General features: G+C 41.8%; 1 protein-coding gene across 1 annotated transcript in view; it reads left to right on the top strand.

Moving 5' to 3' along the window:
- The window catches only part of SLC6A11 (solute carrier family 6 member 11), an 84,495-nt gene extending 69,054 nt beyond the window's left edge, over window positions 1-15,441 (top strand). The window contains exons 7-14 of the mRNA XM_062500442.1: window positions 568-671; window positions 5,880-6,004; window positions 7,667-7,779; window positions 9,590-9,727; window positions 11,414-11,516; window positions 12,210-12,310; window positions 13,649-13,819; window positions 15,195-15,441. Of these exons, the coding sequence (XP_062356426.1) occupies window positions 568-671; window positions 5,880-6,004; window positions 7,667-7,779; window positions 9,590-9,727; window positions 11,414-11,516; window positions 12,210-12,310; window positions 13,649-13,819; window positions 15,195-15,347 (1,008 nt within the window). The 3' untranslated portion in view covers window positions 15,348-15,441. The remainder of the gene's footprint in view (window positions 1-567; window positions 672-5,879; window positions 6,005-7,666; window positions 7,780-9,589; window positions 9,728-11,413; window positions 11,517-12,209; window positions 12,311-13,648; window positions 13,820-15,194) is intronic.
- The last annotated feature ends 311 nt before the right edge of the window (window positions 15,442-15,752 follow it).

Raw genomic sequence — 15,752 nt, 5'->3', positions numbered from 1 at the left:
AAAGCTACTGACTGGTTAAGCTCTACAGAACATTTACTTGTTGATTGTACAGTGACCAGAACTGTAACTTTGTGCCTGTTGGATCCATGTTTTTTTGCTAAAAACATCCTTTCCCTGGATAAGTGATCCCTTCTTTCCTAGCTTAGTTTATGTATTATCTAGGAATGAGACATTTTGTATTATCTAGGAATGTCACATTTTGTCTTTAGAGCATTTATTCACACTAAATTTTTAAATTTCAATAAATAACAATGGGAGTGAGATAAATGCAGGTAGTTCTATTTAGACTGCAATTACTAAAACTATCTAAAAGCAATTAATGAATTTAACGGGTGACGTTCTTCTCTAGGAATTCTGTCTCCTTTTCTACTTTAGGCTAAAGATCAGCTGGGATGGGGAGGGGAATTTTCCTCTCAGCACATTTATTTTTAAAGGTTGTGATTTGGAAAAGCTTTGCCAGACCCGTTAACCTGCAGAGACACCTGTACAGATTTGCAGCCAATATTTTTCAGGAGGGTGATTTCTCCTGGCTGGTTTCCTGAAGCTCTCCCTGTTCTCTGTCTCCAGGTGTGGGTGGATGCTGGCACACAAATCTTTTTCTCCTATGCCATCTGCTTGGGGTGCCTGACAGCCCTGGGGAGCTACAACAATTACAACAACAACTGCTACAGGTAACACCTCCCACGCTGGAATTCTGCTCTTGGGCTGAGATTTGGAATCACTTCCCTTTCCCTTTGACATGGATAGCCATAAGCACACTCACACATTTCTGTAGGACAGAGATGTGTAATGTTTCTTGGAACTGCTCCAGGGGAACAGTGGTCAAATCTGGTTGATTTTGGTCAAATCTGAGCCTTCCACAACCCCTCAGTACACACAGAGATACAAATTTCATGTAAAGATGCAGGATTCCAGGCAGGTATAATTGAATGTGTGTGCATTACTTAAGCTGTTTTTAAAAAGTACTACCAAAAATTGTCGTTAAAAATCACCTCTGTTTGGTCTATGCTCTGAATGCCACTTTTCCCCATTTTTGGGAACATTTACAGGCCCTAGCCCTGGGGAACGGAAAGCATATCATGGCTTATCTCCATATTCCCAAGGAGGGAATTGCCAATGACTTCAGGAGGTTTTAATCTCTCCTGAGTCAATGTCCAAAGGATATGATTTGCACAAAATCCCTGTTTCACATTACTGGCATGGGCAGCAATAGGAGTACTACTCTTTTCTTCTGGAATCCGTGGTTATTGAATTAGTTTTCCTAAAAATTCCTACAAGGACAGTTTGGTGGTAGCGACTCCATTAAGATCGCCAGACAGAGAATTAAAAATTCATTTTTCTATAAAGGAAATAACACAGTCCAAAAGTGAAAGAACCCCAAACAAACCACCCCAAACCCCCCAAATTTATTTAAATTCTAAATTATGCTTTTACTTGCAGATCTTATGAGACAGTTTTAGGAAATGCTCCTTCTTTCCATGCCTTAGCAAGACAAAATGTTGTGCTGCAGAAAGTGGTGTGAGTCCCCTACAGCCTTCAGAGCTGCTGCAATTACCCTTTTCCCTAATTAGCACAAGCGACACTTTAACAAAGGCATCACTCATTTCCTCTCTTATTCAGTTTTATTCATATTTCTTTCCAGCTGTATCCCAACTAGAAATTGCCAGTGCCTCAAGGAGTGCAGGAATGCTTTTCCTGAGGCTGTTTTTTTTTTTCTTTGTTTCTTTTCTTTGGTTGTTTTTGTTTTCTTGTGTGTTTGGTTTTTTTTGTTTTTTTTGGTTTTTTTTACAAAAGGCAAGAGTTTGGAAGCGTGTGCTTATGGAGTTTTCCTCCCTTCCTTCCCCTGACCCTGGAGCTCAGCTGGTAAAACCCTGCTCTGAAGCTCCTGAACATCCAGCTGAACACCTTTTATTCCATCCAGTCTTCACAATTCCCTTCACAAAACTTTTCCCAAATTTCTCAGCTAAGAAATAGATGTTAATGTGTCCTGGTGTGTGATTTTTAATGAGTCTGAGAGAAGGGGTAGGACAGATATGAAAAGCAGAATGTGGCCAAGCTGGGCAGAGCAAGACCTGAACAGATCTCTGATGTGAAAACCACAATTTTGTATTCTAATCAGCGCTTTAAAAATGTGAGGTCAAGCTGGGGGTTTTCCTCCTGCAATCCCCACAGTCTGATTGTAACATTGACATTTTCTGTTCTTTTTTACTCCATTTTTTTTCCCTAAGGGAATATTGTAGTGGAAAATAATGGCAAGAGGTATTTCAGTAGGAAATGGGAAAGTCTGAACTGCACGTAGGCCTTGCGAATTTAAGATTTAAATCTGATTTCATTCATTAAAGTGGTAAATGAATTGCAAAAATCATTTCTTGTCTTTGAATAGAAAATGAGTTTTTATCAAGCTTACATGTCTTTCATTGAAAAACATATAAACAGCTCTTCCCTGGATGTCCCAGAGTTTGTGTCCCAAGTGACTCCTCTGAGAAGGTGAAAGCCCTGGCAGTGCCATCAGCAGCAGGCAGTGTTTCCCCACAGGGATAACAGAGGTGTACTGATGCTTCTTCTGATTTTTATCCAGCTCAGAATCCCAAATCCATTCCCAGGTGTAAGTCCTGGGTCAGCTCCCCTGTTCCCACTGTGGAGCAGGAGATAAAGGAGTGATTTCACACATGGGACAAAACTCTTAAGACCTGAAGATTTGTCCTTTGTCAAGTTTCTAGTCTAGGAGGAAAAGATAAATGGGAATTTCTCAATTGGATCCTGAGGAATCCATAAAGGCAAGGAAGGGACTGGAGGGATGCCAGGGGCTCTGTGGGCTCAGAGAAGCTCCTTAAGGAAGGCAGGATGAATTTTCAGAAGTGTCCTGCCTGTCAGGCAGGGAGAGGAGAAGTGATGCACATCTTGAATTATTCAGGTGATTGGCAGGAGTTTAAATTGGAAGAATGTGAAGTTTTCATAAAAATTTGAAGCTTTCCTTTTACTTGAAATCAGTCTGGGCTTCAGTCAGGCTCTGATGTCCTCCTGCCAAGGGTGCAGATAAAAATTTAATGTTGCCCTTCCAATGGTTCCTGAGCACTTGTGTTTTAAAACTCATTGGTTTCACAATCAGTGGATCTGGATCCCCCTTCCAGTTTCTCTTCCCATAGAAGAAAAAAAATCCCTGAACTACAGGTTACTTCTGCTTATGGGACAAAGCCCAGGAGCTGAGGGGTTGGCAGAATTCCTGCAAAGCTGAGGGAAGGGCAATGGAAGTTCTGTTTTTATGAGGGTCCCAGAGAAGCTGTGTTCAGACTGTGCCTGCCTCCCTGGGTATGAACCTGTTCAGCTGGGGTGGTGGTATCTGAAAAGAACAGGAACTCACTGGCTGGAGGGGATGAAAATCCCTTTTCCCATTCCCTTGGAGAAATGTATTCTTACCCTGCAGATAATTTGTACCGTGGTGCTGTGGTTTGCAGCACTTCCCTGAGAGTGGAGCTCCCTGGGATGCTCTTGCTCTGTGGCATTGTCCAGCTGGGCTCTGCCCCTGCTTCGGGAGGGAGCAGCAGACCCTGCCAGGGGCTCCAGCCTTTATCTCCCACTCAGGAACCAGCAGCTCTCAAATATCCTGTGCCACAGCATTCCTCAGTAGGAAATATCTGTTCAGACTGCATTTGAAGCAGGGAATTATCTAAACCAAATCTTATCTGAAGAAAACAGCTTGTGCCCAGTGGAGGCATCATCTGGCTGCATCCCCCAAAAGCAGGATCTCTTTTATTCCCCAAAGGATTATAGAATTCATCTTCCTGACCTCTCTTATCAACAGCGTTTCATCACACTCAGTTTTAATTTCTCAGGGTTGAACTCACCAGTTCCTGAGGTGAGAGAGGTGGGGTGAGAGTCCCTCCAGAGCACTTCAGAGCTGAAATTCACTGTGAAGGTCAGGAAAGGGCTGATTTTCCATTGTTTTGTATCTCTGCAAAGCACAAAGGCCTCTGTGCTCCTCAGTCCTTTATTTTGGATTGGCAATTTGCTTTAAAACATGCGTAGTGTAGAACTGGCCCGGTTGGGCATAACTACAGGGAGAATTTCATACAAAAAGCCAATAAATTGAGGTTAGAATTGTATTTTCAGCAAGTATTTCACTGCAAATGAACAGTGTTAGAGAGTCCAGGCATGAAAGAAGTGTGAACATCACTGCACTTGTCCATGTCTGCCTGTCCATTAAAAATGGGAATATTCATTCTTTTTCATTGCTGGGCATATTTTAGCAATTTGTAGACATTGTGCCACAGAGATTATTTTTACTCTGAAATAGCTGTGAAAACATCAAACCTTCCCAAAATAATAGTTAAAATTAGGTGTAGCTGAGGTGATGAGAGGGAGCCAGAGCCTCTCATGGCCCAGAGGCTGAGCTGATCCTTGGCTTTGCAGCTCAGGATTGTCGAGGTGTTCCCTGGCAGGGGAATGTGTGTGCCTGGTGCTCAGCTGAGTCCCAGGGGTGTCAGAAGAGCTTTGGACAGATGTGGGAGGCACTGCTGGGCTCCTCAGTGAAGGAAGAAGATGCTGGAACTGCTCACCTCACTTTGAGCTCAAAAAAGTGATGAGATGATGTCACAGGATAAAAATAACTAAATGAGACAAACAGCAAAGCAGGGAGATTAGCAGAGAAATTTTGAGGGAATAATTGCCAGGACTTTGAAGCAGGAATTGTCTCTGATTCTCAACAGCAAATCTGTGACAAGGATGTGACCCTTTACTGAATTATTGAAGCTGTGAATTCAGAACCTCCTGGACTTTACAGGATCCTTTCTTCTTATTGATATCTTGCACAAAAATTTCCTCCAGAACCACAGTGGGATGGGGATAAAGCGGATCAAGGGATGGCTCGAGACAGCTCCAGACTTGCCTTGTGTTTCTGTGGGTTAGAACCCTAATTTACCTCAGACATCTGGGTTAGATTATTACTTTCTCAAGTACACAGCTGTCTCTCATGGTAAACAATCTTCAAGGAGTGACTGTCAGCATAAATCATCACTGCCTCCTCACCTGTCGTGCCTGGAGAGCTGTCAGAGCAGCATGAACAATATTTCCCTGGGCTCTGGGGGAAATCACACCTTTCTGCAAGAGGATCTTCCCTTTCTTTAAAGAGATTTACTCTTGTGACGTTTCCAGTCTGGGCAAAGAAATCCTTCTTCACCTTGGCCTCGTCCTTGTCGTGGTTTCAAGTGTGGGATGTGTTTGTCTGAGAGATCTCTGTCCCTGCACTGCCTTTGCCTCTTTTTAGACACTCTTTTAGTCATGCCCACACTTCCAGATTATGTACAGTGCTTTTCATTCCCACAGCCTCTTAAATATGTCTAGAAACCAAGGTGCAGCTGGTTTTTTGCATGGATGTATTTTGCATGGATATATTTTGCCAATGTTCTTTAAGACAGATCAGATCAGCTAAGATCTGACCACAGGATTTTTTTTTTTTTTCCCCAGGAAACAAATGTTACCATTTTTATGGAGTTTATTAATGAGATCATACCCTCTGGAATCTGTTATTGTTATTATTATTATTGCTATTGTTATTGTTAATATTATTATTGTTCTTAACAATTATTATATGTTTTACATAGTTTTACATGGTTTTACATGGTTTTTTAAAATATTTTACTGGAAAACATCAAGTAACAGGTTTGCAGTTAAAACACAAGCAAGGATATTCTGATGGTATCCTCCTGCATGTGCTAATTCCTGGTTGCCCTCAGGAATAATTTGAGTTGGGACCTTACTGTTAATGAACAACTTGCTTTCCATTCCTGCAGCCCAGGGTTCTGTCAATACCTCTGGTGCAGCAGATGAAAGAAACCCCAGCTCTGGAGATCAACTGCAGTGTTTTTTATTTATATTTTCAGAGACTGCATCATGCTCTGCTGCTTGAACAGTGGCACAAGCTTTGTTGCTGGTTTTGCTATCTTTTCAGTTCTTGGATTTATGGCTTATGAACAAGGCGTGCCCATTGCAGAAGTTGCAGAATCAGGTAAGTTACAAAAGCAGATTTCTGAGTTAACAAAACATGCCCAGAGGATGTGGTCAGAGTTCAAAGTCTGTGCCATGGCCTGTGGATGAGATGATTCAGTGGAACAGCTGCTGCAGGAAGAGTTCTGAACTATTTTTGTGGCCAGATATTTGTGTGTGAAAAATATTAATGCTGCTGTGCATAGAACCAAATCCATGAATTCAAGGAGTCCCCGCTACCAAACTTACTCCAGTTGAGCATTCAGAATGTTGTTTAGCAGAGACAAACTCAGTTGTGTGTTAATCCTCATCTGCATTCCACCCTCTTTCCATGAGCATACTGAAATCCACTAATATTTGTTTCTTCTGGAGAAAAAAAAATAAATTAATTAATTTTAAAAATATTAAAAAATTAAAGGATATTAAAGAAACAAAGCTGCAGCTGTTAAAATGAGAAACCAGACAGGCACACAGGCACAGATTTATGAAAAATTAACCATCCACGACCCCCATTGGAGCTGGGCATCCAATGGAATTTACTCCACACCTTTGTGGCTGTAACATCCACAAGCAGAAGAAAAAGAACAGGAGGCTGCCCAGAAAGAAGCCCCAATGCAATGCTAGGCTATTGAGGAGGAGAAATTACTCTCATGGAGTTAATCCCAGGAAAAGTGCAAAACAAGCAGGGCTTCACTGATGCTCTCATGGAAAATATTTATCTTCTCCTAAATCCCTCAATACAACTGGCTTGCACTTCATTATGGGAGCTTGTAAATGCTGCTTTAAATGAAGAAGCAGCGGTGTGTGACAGGTCTGCACTGAAGTTACTGCAGCAGCAGCACAGAGCTCTCCTTTATTGGCTGGGAGAGGGCCTTTGTGCCCCTGCTTTCAAAGCTGGCTGACTTCATAAAAAAAGCAGCTGACAAATAAAAACAGAAAAACATGAGCAAGGTGAGAAGGTAACTTAGCAGATCTGAGAAGTAATCAGCACTGTTAGAACAAAAATGTTCTATTTTGCAGATTTCTCTAAATATGTAGCCAATGTCACACAGCAACAGCAGCACCCAAAAACACAGAGCAGGATGGGAACCAATGTGTGCCTTGCACCAGGAGAAAAATAAAGACTCCAGGATATGTTCCTAAGTTATGTAAGGCAATCACAGGAGCACACACTATGATTTATTCAGGGATGTTTGTAGTGCTGCACATCCACACACCTAAAATGGGAACGCAAAGCACTGAACAGAAGTTGTGCATCCTTTGGCCAGGATGCAGGCAGGGTTGTGCCACTTCTGATAAGCCTCATCACCAATTGTTTAGACTGTGAGGGATGTAGAGTTTGTCAAGGTGTTCAGTTTTGGGTTTAGCTCCTCTTATCTGCCATGACAGAAGTATCAGGTGTGGTGGGCTGACCCTGACCAGCAGCTGAGCACCCACACTGCTGTTCATTCCCTCCTCTTCCACAGTGGGAAGGGGAAGGGAGCAGAAGAGGAAAAGTGAGAAAATGGGTGTGTCCAGATAAAACAGTCTGATAAGTGATGCTGAGTGAGCCCTGATCAGCCAGAACCACATTTTTGGTGTCAGCAATGCTGTTCTCCCACAGCTCAGGCAGTTCTGGAGGAGCTGAACTCCATCTCAGACTCCCACACAGGTACAAACTTTTCATTTCTTTGTTCCTTTTCAGGACCAGGACTTGCATTCATTGCTTACCCTAAAGCTGTCACCATGATGCCTCTGTCTCCTCTGTGGGCAGCTCTGTTCTTCATGATGCTCATCTTCCTGGGCTTGGACAGTCAGGTATGAAACAAACCCCACTTCTGTGATTTTTTTAGCCTCCCCAACAGGTGGAAATCACACCTCAACAGCATCAGCCTGATGAAAGACTGAGCCCTAACTTAATTCTTTGCTATTTTAAATTTAGTTGTGATGCTGGATATTCCTTCATGATTCACTGCAAAGGCTGGATCAGCCTGGCTCCAGCTTTCATTATTAACATGGAAATCAGTCTGAACTTCAACAGGGCTGATTGAAATTCACGCTTCAGTAAAATACCAACCCATTTTTAAAGCACTTTGCAATGAATTTTGAAGCTGAATATCAGATAGTGATAATGTAATTTTCTATGGTGTATTTTTACTGCAAGATACCATAGCAAGGAATGTGTAGTCATATCCTGCAGCAAAGGGGCAGCACAGAAGTCATTGTCCCTGTGTGACTGTAAAAATTGCAAAAGCTGCTTGAAGAAAAATGTGAAGTGCCCGGGATTTTTAGCAGGCAGCTCAGCCCTTGGCATGACTGGTTCAGAAAGTTTATGATTCTAAAGCTCAGCAGTGCTTGTTCTGCATGACATTCCCAATCATTAAATATAATTGTTTTAATAGCTGCTGTTTGTAATGATCTAACAGGTTCCTAAAAGTTTGGGTGGTTGTTTTTGTTTGTTTTTGGTTTTGTTTTTTTTTTTTTTTTTAAGTGAGCAGCTCCTGGATTACTGCTCTCGACTATTCCAATGTCTATTTTGGGGCATTAATTTTGGAGTCTGTTTTAGAAACATTGCTCCAGAGTCCTGAATCAGAAGCTCAGGGCTTTTCCTATTTTTTGCTGTTTAAAGACACTGAACACGTTCCTGCCCTCTTTTGTTAGAAGCACCTGGCTTAGGCACTCAACACTCAACAGCTCTGGGGAACTTCTGTCTTCTGGTAAATGGAGAGAACTTCCCACAAATCCTTCTGCTCCTTTAGGAGGTTGGAGGATGCATGGCAAAACTGGCAAAACTGCCTGGAGTGACATGATCTCATGGAGGGTTTGTATATTATTTAATCCCCATTCAAGCCACGTTTGAAAAGTTTGAATTGAATTGAATCCACCTGCTACAGGGCAGATGCAGTCTGGGATAACGTTAGAGGATCCAACTGTTTGAATTTGGTGAAAATCCATAACTTTGGACTTTAATATTTGGAGATGTTCCTCTCAGATTGAGCTTCTGCTTATGGAGTGTCCCCAGGATCACCCACTGTTGCCTCTGATCCTTCCTAACCTGGCTATAGGGGCCAGAGGCTCCACAGAACTCAGCAATTTTATACAGAAAGAAAATCTGACCTGATTGTTCAGGAACTAAAAACTTTAATACTAGAAAATAACAACCAGCAAGCTGAACAGTTTGCACTGAACAAACTGGTAAAAAGATGGCACATGGAGGCTAGTTCCATGCACCAGGGCAAATGGACAAAAGCAGGTGTTAAGGCATGTCAGGGATATTTATAAACTTGGGAGAGGGGCGGGATTAGGGTGGAGTTTAGGGAGGGAGTCCAATAAAGTAGGGCAATTAGGAATGTTAAAATTATTGCAGCAAAAAGGAACCAAAGGTAACAAGGGAAGCAGAGAACTTTCTGGCATTGATGAACATACTGGAACTGGAGGATTCTAGGGATGATTTTTTACTCAACCCTGTTGTAAGCCATGGTCATCTGCACTTTTATTGGAGCTGACTCCAGCAACCCACCCTGTGTGATGAAAATATCGGAGGATATTTAAAGTGTTAGGTGGCAAATCCCAATCCCAGCAGCAGAGAAGACAGATTTCACTGGATCTTTGCTGTCCTCTGTTGCAGTTTGTGTGCGTGGAAAGCATCGTGACAGCCGTGGTGGACATGTACCCCAAGGTGTTCCGCAGGGGCTACAGGAGGGAGCTGCTCATCCTCGGCCTCTCCATCGTGTCCTACTTCCTGGGCCTCATCATGTTAACTGAGGTAAGAGCTGCCTTCCTCAGGAAAGGAACTTGTGTTTGCAGTCACAGCAGACAAAGCACAGGAATCTCTGCCACGGACAAATTCCCCTGTCAGGAATGTGACAACACGGTGCTTGAGAGATTGTCCTCAGCTCCTGTGTGATGTCTGAGATGGGAAAAGTGGGCTCGTTTTATCAGCCGAGCTCAAGGAATGTTTTAATTGAAAACACACAGCACAGCCCAGGGAATTCCATCTGCTTTGCACCAGCCAACCACACACACTGATCGTGGTTTCTGCTTGCTTACCCTGGGCAAGAATAACCACATTTTGGATGGAAAGAACAATAAAGAAGATGAAGGAAAGTGAAAAGAGAAAATTAAACCATCTTCGGTTTCCAGATCACCAGGCCATGCCACCAGTGCAGCCAGTCTCGGAGCGGAAATTTTTGTCCCTTCCAGCTTGGAATAATCTGGAACATGGAACATGAATATTTAATTACACTAATCAAATCTCCCTATCTGATAAGACATATGATGCTCTGTGTGAAATAATGAACTGAGCAGAAATTTTATATACTGATATACTTTATATTTACCTGTAAATCATTCTTATTCTCAGTGAAATAAATCATCTTTGCTATGTAAAATGGGAAATCTTGGAATGACCTCTTCACAGTGCATGTGTTGAGCTGAGCACTGAGAGCTATTAAGATACACAGGCTAAAAGAAATATAAACCTCAAGAGTGAAGGGAAAGCAAGTTCTCCAAACTGCAGGAATATCCAAGCAGGAGTTTTGTTTGTCCTTACGTTGTAGTGTCTTAGGTGGTGGATTTCTAAATTTTCATTTTGCTCAGGTATTTGCTGAGCCTCACTATGATGACTTTGCAGTAGAAATCTAGTGTTCTTCCTGTTTTAAGATTCTCTTCCATCTACAGAAATTTGTCTGAGATGTAATGGATCACACGAGTCCCCCAAACACAATTAAATTCCAACTGAGGGGTTCATCTCCAGCCCCTCTTTCCTTCCTTAGAATTCCTTTCCTTTGAAATGCTCTCTTGTGGGCTCCTCCTCATTATTTCAATATTAAATGCAGATGTGACAAATGATTAAGCGTCTCACATAAAAAGTGTGATATTATCAATATTATTTTAATTATTTTAACCATAATGTTATTGATTGGATTATTATTTTTTCTTTTTCTTTGTGACAAATAATAGACTTGTTTCAGTCATGTGGCTTAAAGTCTGTGAGCTGCATTCACACTTTTTAGGTCACTTTATTCATTTTGTGGTCCCTACACCATTAGAGCTACAGATTTTACCTTCTTTTCCCACATTTTCACTAATTATTTTACATATTAATAACACAGACACAGACCCAGTATCTGGAGGTCAGAAGTACCTGGGAATATCTACAGCTTGATGTGACAACAAACAGGTTGAAAAGCAGGGAGGTGGGAGACCGTTTTTGGAAAAAAATCAAATTTATTTCTCTCCGCTCTGGATTTAACATCCCAAAGGAAGTGCAGAGTGAAAAAAAAAAACAAACCCAAGAAATGAATATTCTTTGTTCAAGAAGGAGCCAACCTAAGCAGGAAGATTGCCAGGGAGCCAACAGCTTGATGGTGTAATTAAAACAGATTTGCTATTAACTATCCCCCCAGTGCCAACCCAACATTTTTTTTTCCTTTCCTATTTTCTCTTCCAGGGTGGGATGTATGTCTTTCAGCTCTTTGACTCCTATGCAGCCAGTGGGATGTGCCTGCTCTTTGTTGCCATTTTTGAGTGCGTCTGCATAGGCTGGGTATATGGTGAGTGATAAAAATTGCTCTCTTGTTCTGATCAAAGTTTCCTATTTGCATAAAAGCAAAATGAGAACCTTGTACCCTTATGGACCCTCCACATTCCCATGCCCCAAAAAACTAATACATTACTTTTTCTCCACAAAGATGCACACTCTGGATAATTTCACTTTGTAAAGCAACACAGAACTGCAGCTCACATGTGACCAGATATCCTTGGGTTCACACATGAGCATATATATCAATATATTTATATATAAAATAGATACTCTTTGACTGGGGTTGTTTACAACCTGATTCTACAATGAAGAGAATAAATCAAGTAAGCAGAATATATTAGGTTTAGATATGCTTTGAAGGAAAGCAAAACTCAAGATGTGGAGGAAAAAGGAGAGTAGGACTAAATGAAATGTTAATATTTTTGTGACAGCTTGTGCCACACTAATCAAATCTCCCTCTCTGATAAGAGATCTGTATGAAATAAAAGTTTTATAGCTCCTGAAGTTTTATAGCAGCAGGAATTTTATATCAACCTCTGCCACAAGCATGGGCAGATGGCAGGGAGGAGTTTTCCAGGGAAAGAGGAGCAGCTTCAGCCTTCCCAGCTCTGTCTGTGCTTTCTCTTCACTGCTTTGAATCCTGACCTGGACAACGCCTTCCAGGTGCACTTTATATCTGCTTTTCCTTTGTTTTTTTGGGCAGGCAGCAATCGCTTTTATGAGAACATTGAAGACATGATTGGGTACAAACCTGTGTCATTGATTAAGTGGTGCTGGATGGTCCTAACTCCAGGTATTTGTGCAGTAAGTACAGAATGTCCAAATAACTTGTTTTAGATATAAAGAGGGGGTGCTGTACATGGTTTTTTAATAATTTTGCTGCTTCTAATAGTTGAGGGGAAAAAAAAGCCTGTTGAGATGTTGCATGTATTTCAAATAAAAGCCCACTCTAGGATCTGTAAAAGTTGTTAAATATTCTCAGAAAAATCTTAGTATGTACAATCATAGGAATAAAAATAATACCAGGGCCCTAAATGAACATTTGCCAGAAGAGGGATGTTTTTCCCTGCAGTTAGTGCATCTTGTGTGCCAGCACACAGCTCGAGCTCCTCCAGACTTGTGCTGGGTCTTTTGTTGCTATCTCCTCCTTTCTCCTCCTTTCTCCTCCCTTCTCCTCCCTTCTCCTCCCTTCTCCTCCCTTCTCCTCCCTTCTCCTCCTTTCTCCTCCTTCCTCCTCTCTCTTTGGGGGAGTGGACATTTTCCAAAGGAGGCAAGACATTTTTTACTTTTAAAAGTAGTAGGAGAGGCTAAAAGCCCATCCCACAGGCATGAAGGAGGGGAAGGAAGCTGGTGCCAGCTCTGCAGATCTGTGGCAGTATCACTGGGACAAAGTTCCAAAGGCAGCATGATCTGATTGCCCTTGAAATTGAGAATTAGATGCCAACACGCCTTCCAGCTGTGTAATACTCCAGTGATGGAACTGCAAACCACAGGAGCTGGGCTACCTCAAGATCCAGGTTCCCATTTGCAAACTTAGGAAAATTTCCGACTCATTTGCACCAAATCTGAAATGACCTCTATACCATTTGCTCTTGTGCACTCATTTCATCACTTTGGAAAAAGTTACATGGCAGCTTTTCTCTATTTCATACATTGGAATGGTCCAACCTGCTTGATTAGAAATTTAGACAGATTTCTGGGGGGGGTTGGTAGGATGAAAGCATTGGCCTGCAAAACTGCAGATACACACAGTGGATTAAAGCAACTTCAAAAATTTTGGCTTTCCTTTTTCATTCTGACAGGTTGGAGAGAACCCAGCTCGTGTTCTTAATCACAGCTGGTTTGCTGCAGCAAAACTTAATCTTTCCTGCCCAGGTGTTGTTTGCCATCAAAGTGCGGGGTTTATTGTCATCCAGAGGATTAAACTTGAAAGGTTGCTCGTTTCTGCAGGAGTGTCTGAGATGTGTTATTTAAGCTGTACAGAAAACAGGTTGTTGCTGGTGGGTTTTTTCCTCTGAGTGAAGAGCTTCTCTCTGCTCTCCCTCCTCAGGGAGCCTGGCCTGGCCACAACACTCAGCCAAATCCTTGTTACACGTGCAGGGTTTGCCCAAAGACCTCTAATAATGTCTCTGCTTGTTTCAGGGCATCTTCATCTTTTTCCTGGTGAAATACAAGCCCCTGAAATACAACAATGTGTACATCTACCCTGACTGGGGCTATGGCATCGGGTGGATGATGGCGCTGTCCTCCATGGTCTGCATCCCACTGTGGATCTGCATCAAGCTCTGGAAGACAGAAGGCACCTTCATGGAGGTGAGAGATACCTGCAGATCAGTGATGCTGGGAAAAGAGCTGGGGAAGGGGTGGGAGTCCTCACCTGCATCCTTTAATCCCAGCAGCAGTGCCACATCCCTGTTCCCTGGGTTAGGGCTCTCAGTCACCACTGGAAAGAGAATTCTGGACTTTCTCTGGTTTATTCTGAATTCCTGTTGGGTTTTTTGCTGCCAGTGGGAAACTAACCAAAACTATTGAGTTAAGGTGCTCTGTCCCAGCACAATTTGTAGCTTAAAATGTCTGTAACATCACCCAAATCCCTCATGGTTTGTACCAGCCATTCCCTCAGGTCAGCTGCCTTTTTCAATGGTTGTTGTTTGTGCTGTCCAGATTTTCTGCAGAAGCTGGGTTGCCCACATTCTCATTTTCTGGACAGTTTTCCTAATTTTAGTTCTCTAAAAGAAAAACTCAGGCAAATAAAGAGATTCAGAGGAATTTTCCAGCTTTTGGTGCCAGGTTGCTCAGGTCTAGGCTGAGGTAATTGTCAAATTTAAGCTTGGAATATTGCTCGTTTTTTGTGGGAGCTCCAAAGAAAGGCAGTAAAGGAAGCAACAGTAGAAGAAACAAAAATACAAACCTTACTCAGCTGTTTGGGATTTCAACATTGCAGAAAAGCCTTGTTTTGTCCATATTGCAAAGACTCCATTCAGCTGATTAAACACAGCCTGGAGACAACCTAGGAAATCTTTACTGGGTACATAAACTAAAAGTGAATTGTCCATTATTTTGTTGTCTCAGAGAGTCAAAAAAGGAAGTCTGCACAAATCTAAACATTAAATATTTCCTCAATGCACCGGCCCCACCAGTCCCTGCAGGTGAGCAGACTTTGCTGGAGCTGCAGCACTGCAGACAGGTTGTTATCTTTTCCCTGCCAGGATGACAAGAGGATTCTTTTAATCACAGCTGGTAGCTTCTTGGGGAGCCAACTTCCTGCTGTGAGCAGCAACCTTGCTGTGAATGTCAGTGCTAGAAGAGAGAAAGTATATTTTTATTTATCACAGCTCAATACACCTTGGCTCTCTCTGGTTTATTTGCTTTTTCCAGTGGACATCATTGATGATAAAATAAGAAACAAATGTACCTGTAGAACAGAGACAGTGCTGAGTGTCTTCATGAGAGGGGATGATTAAATCAGCATAAAAAAGTCGCTTTGGTTTGAGCTTTGCCTTCTTTGGTCTGGTGGGATTTATCCAGAACTGTACATCCTGCAGGTCTGAGGCTGTGCCCACAACAGGGAAATAAATGGGAAGCGGAAATGCAGGAGAAAAGCCTTTTTTAATCAATCAAAAGTTAAAGAGAGGTGTGTCTGTGACCAAGAAATATGTAATGATTCCCAATTTCTCCAATTTTCTAGAAATTCAGGAAGTTGATTACACCTAGCTCAGACCTGAAAATGCGGGGCAAGCTCGGAGGAGGAGCCTACATTGCAGCAATAAATGACTGCGATGCCAAACGGAAAGGAGATGGCACCATTTCCACCATCACAGAAAAGGAGACACATTTCTGAATGAACTTTTTTTGTTGTTTTATTTTTTTTTTGTATAAAGAAATAAATAAATTCACATAATTATAGAGGCTGGCTTGTTTTGCACAGAATTTTATTAACCAGTTAATTTTAAAGTGAAAATTGTATACTTGTTTAAAAAGTGATTTTTTAAAATTACTCTATCAGCAATGATTCTGTAAAAGAAAAAGAAATAGTATTATATGATTTGTTAGTGATGATTTCTTGTAATATGGTGATTCCAGTCAATGTTCTCTTTTTTTAGACTTTAGAGGGACCTGTATAATGTGCTGTAAAACTTTTCTACTTTGATTTGTGGCAGGTGTAATGTTGTATAGACCTTCTAACCTGTAAGCATTTCAGACCATTTCAGCTGTCCATGTGTGTATATAAAGGGGACCAGCCTGT

The sequence above is a fragment of the Cinclus cinclus genome, chromosome 12, assembly GCF_963662255.1.
Source record: "Cinclus cinclus chromosome 12, bCinCin1.1, whole genome shotgun sequence".
Taxonomy (NCBI): domain Eukaryota; kingdom Metazoa; phylum Chordata; class Aves; order Passeriformes; family Cinclidae; genus Cinclus; species Cinclus cinclus.
This window is presented reverse-complemented; position numbering and strand designations above follow the sequence as displayed.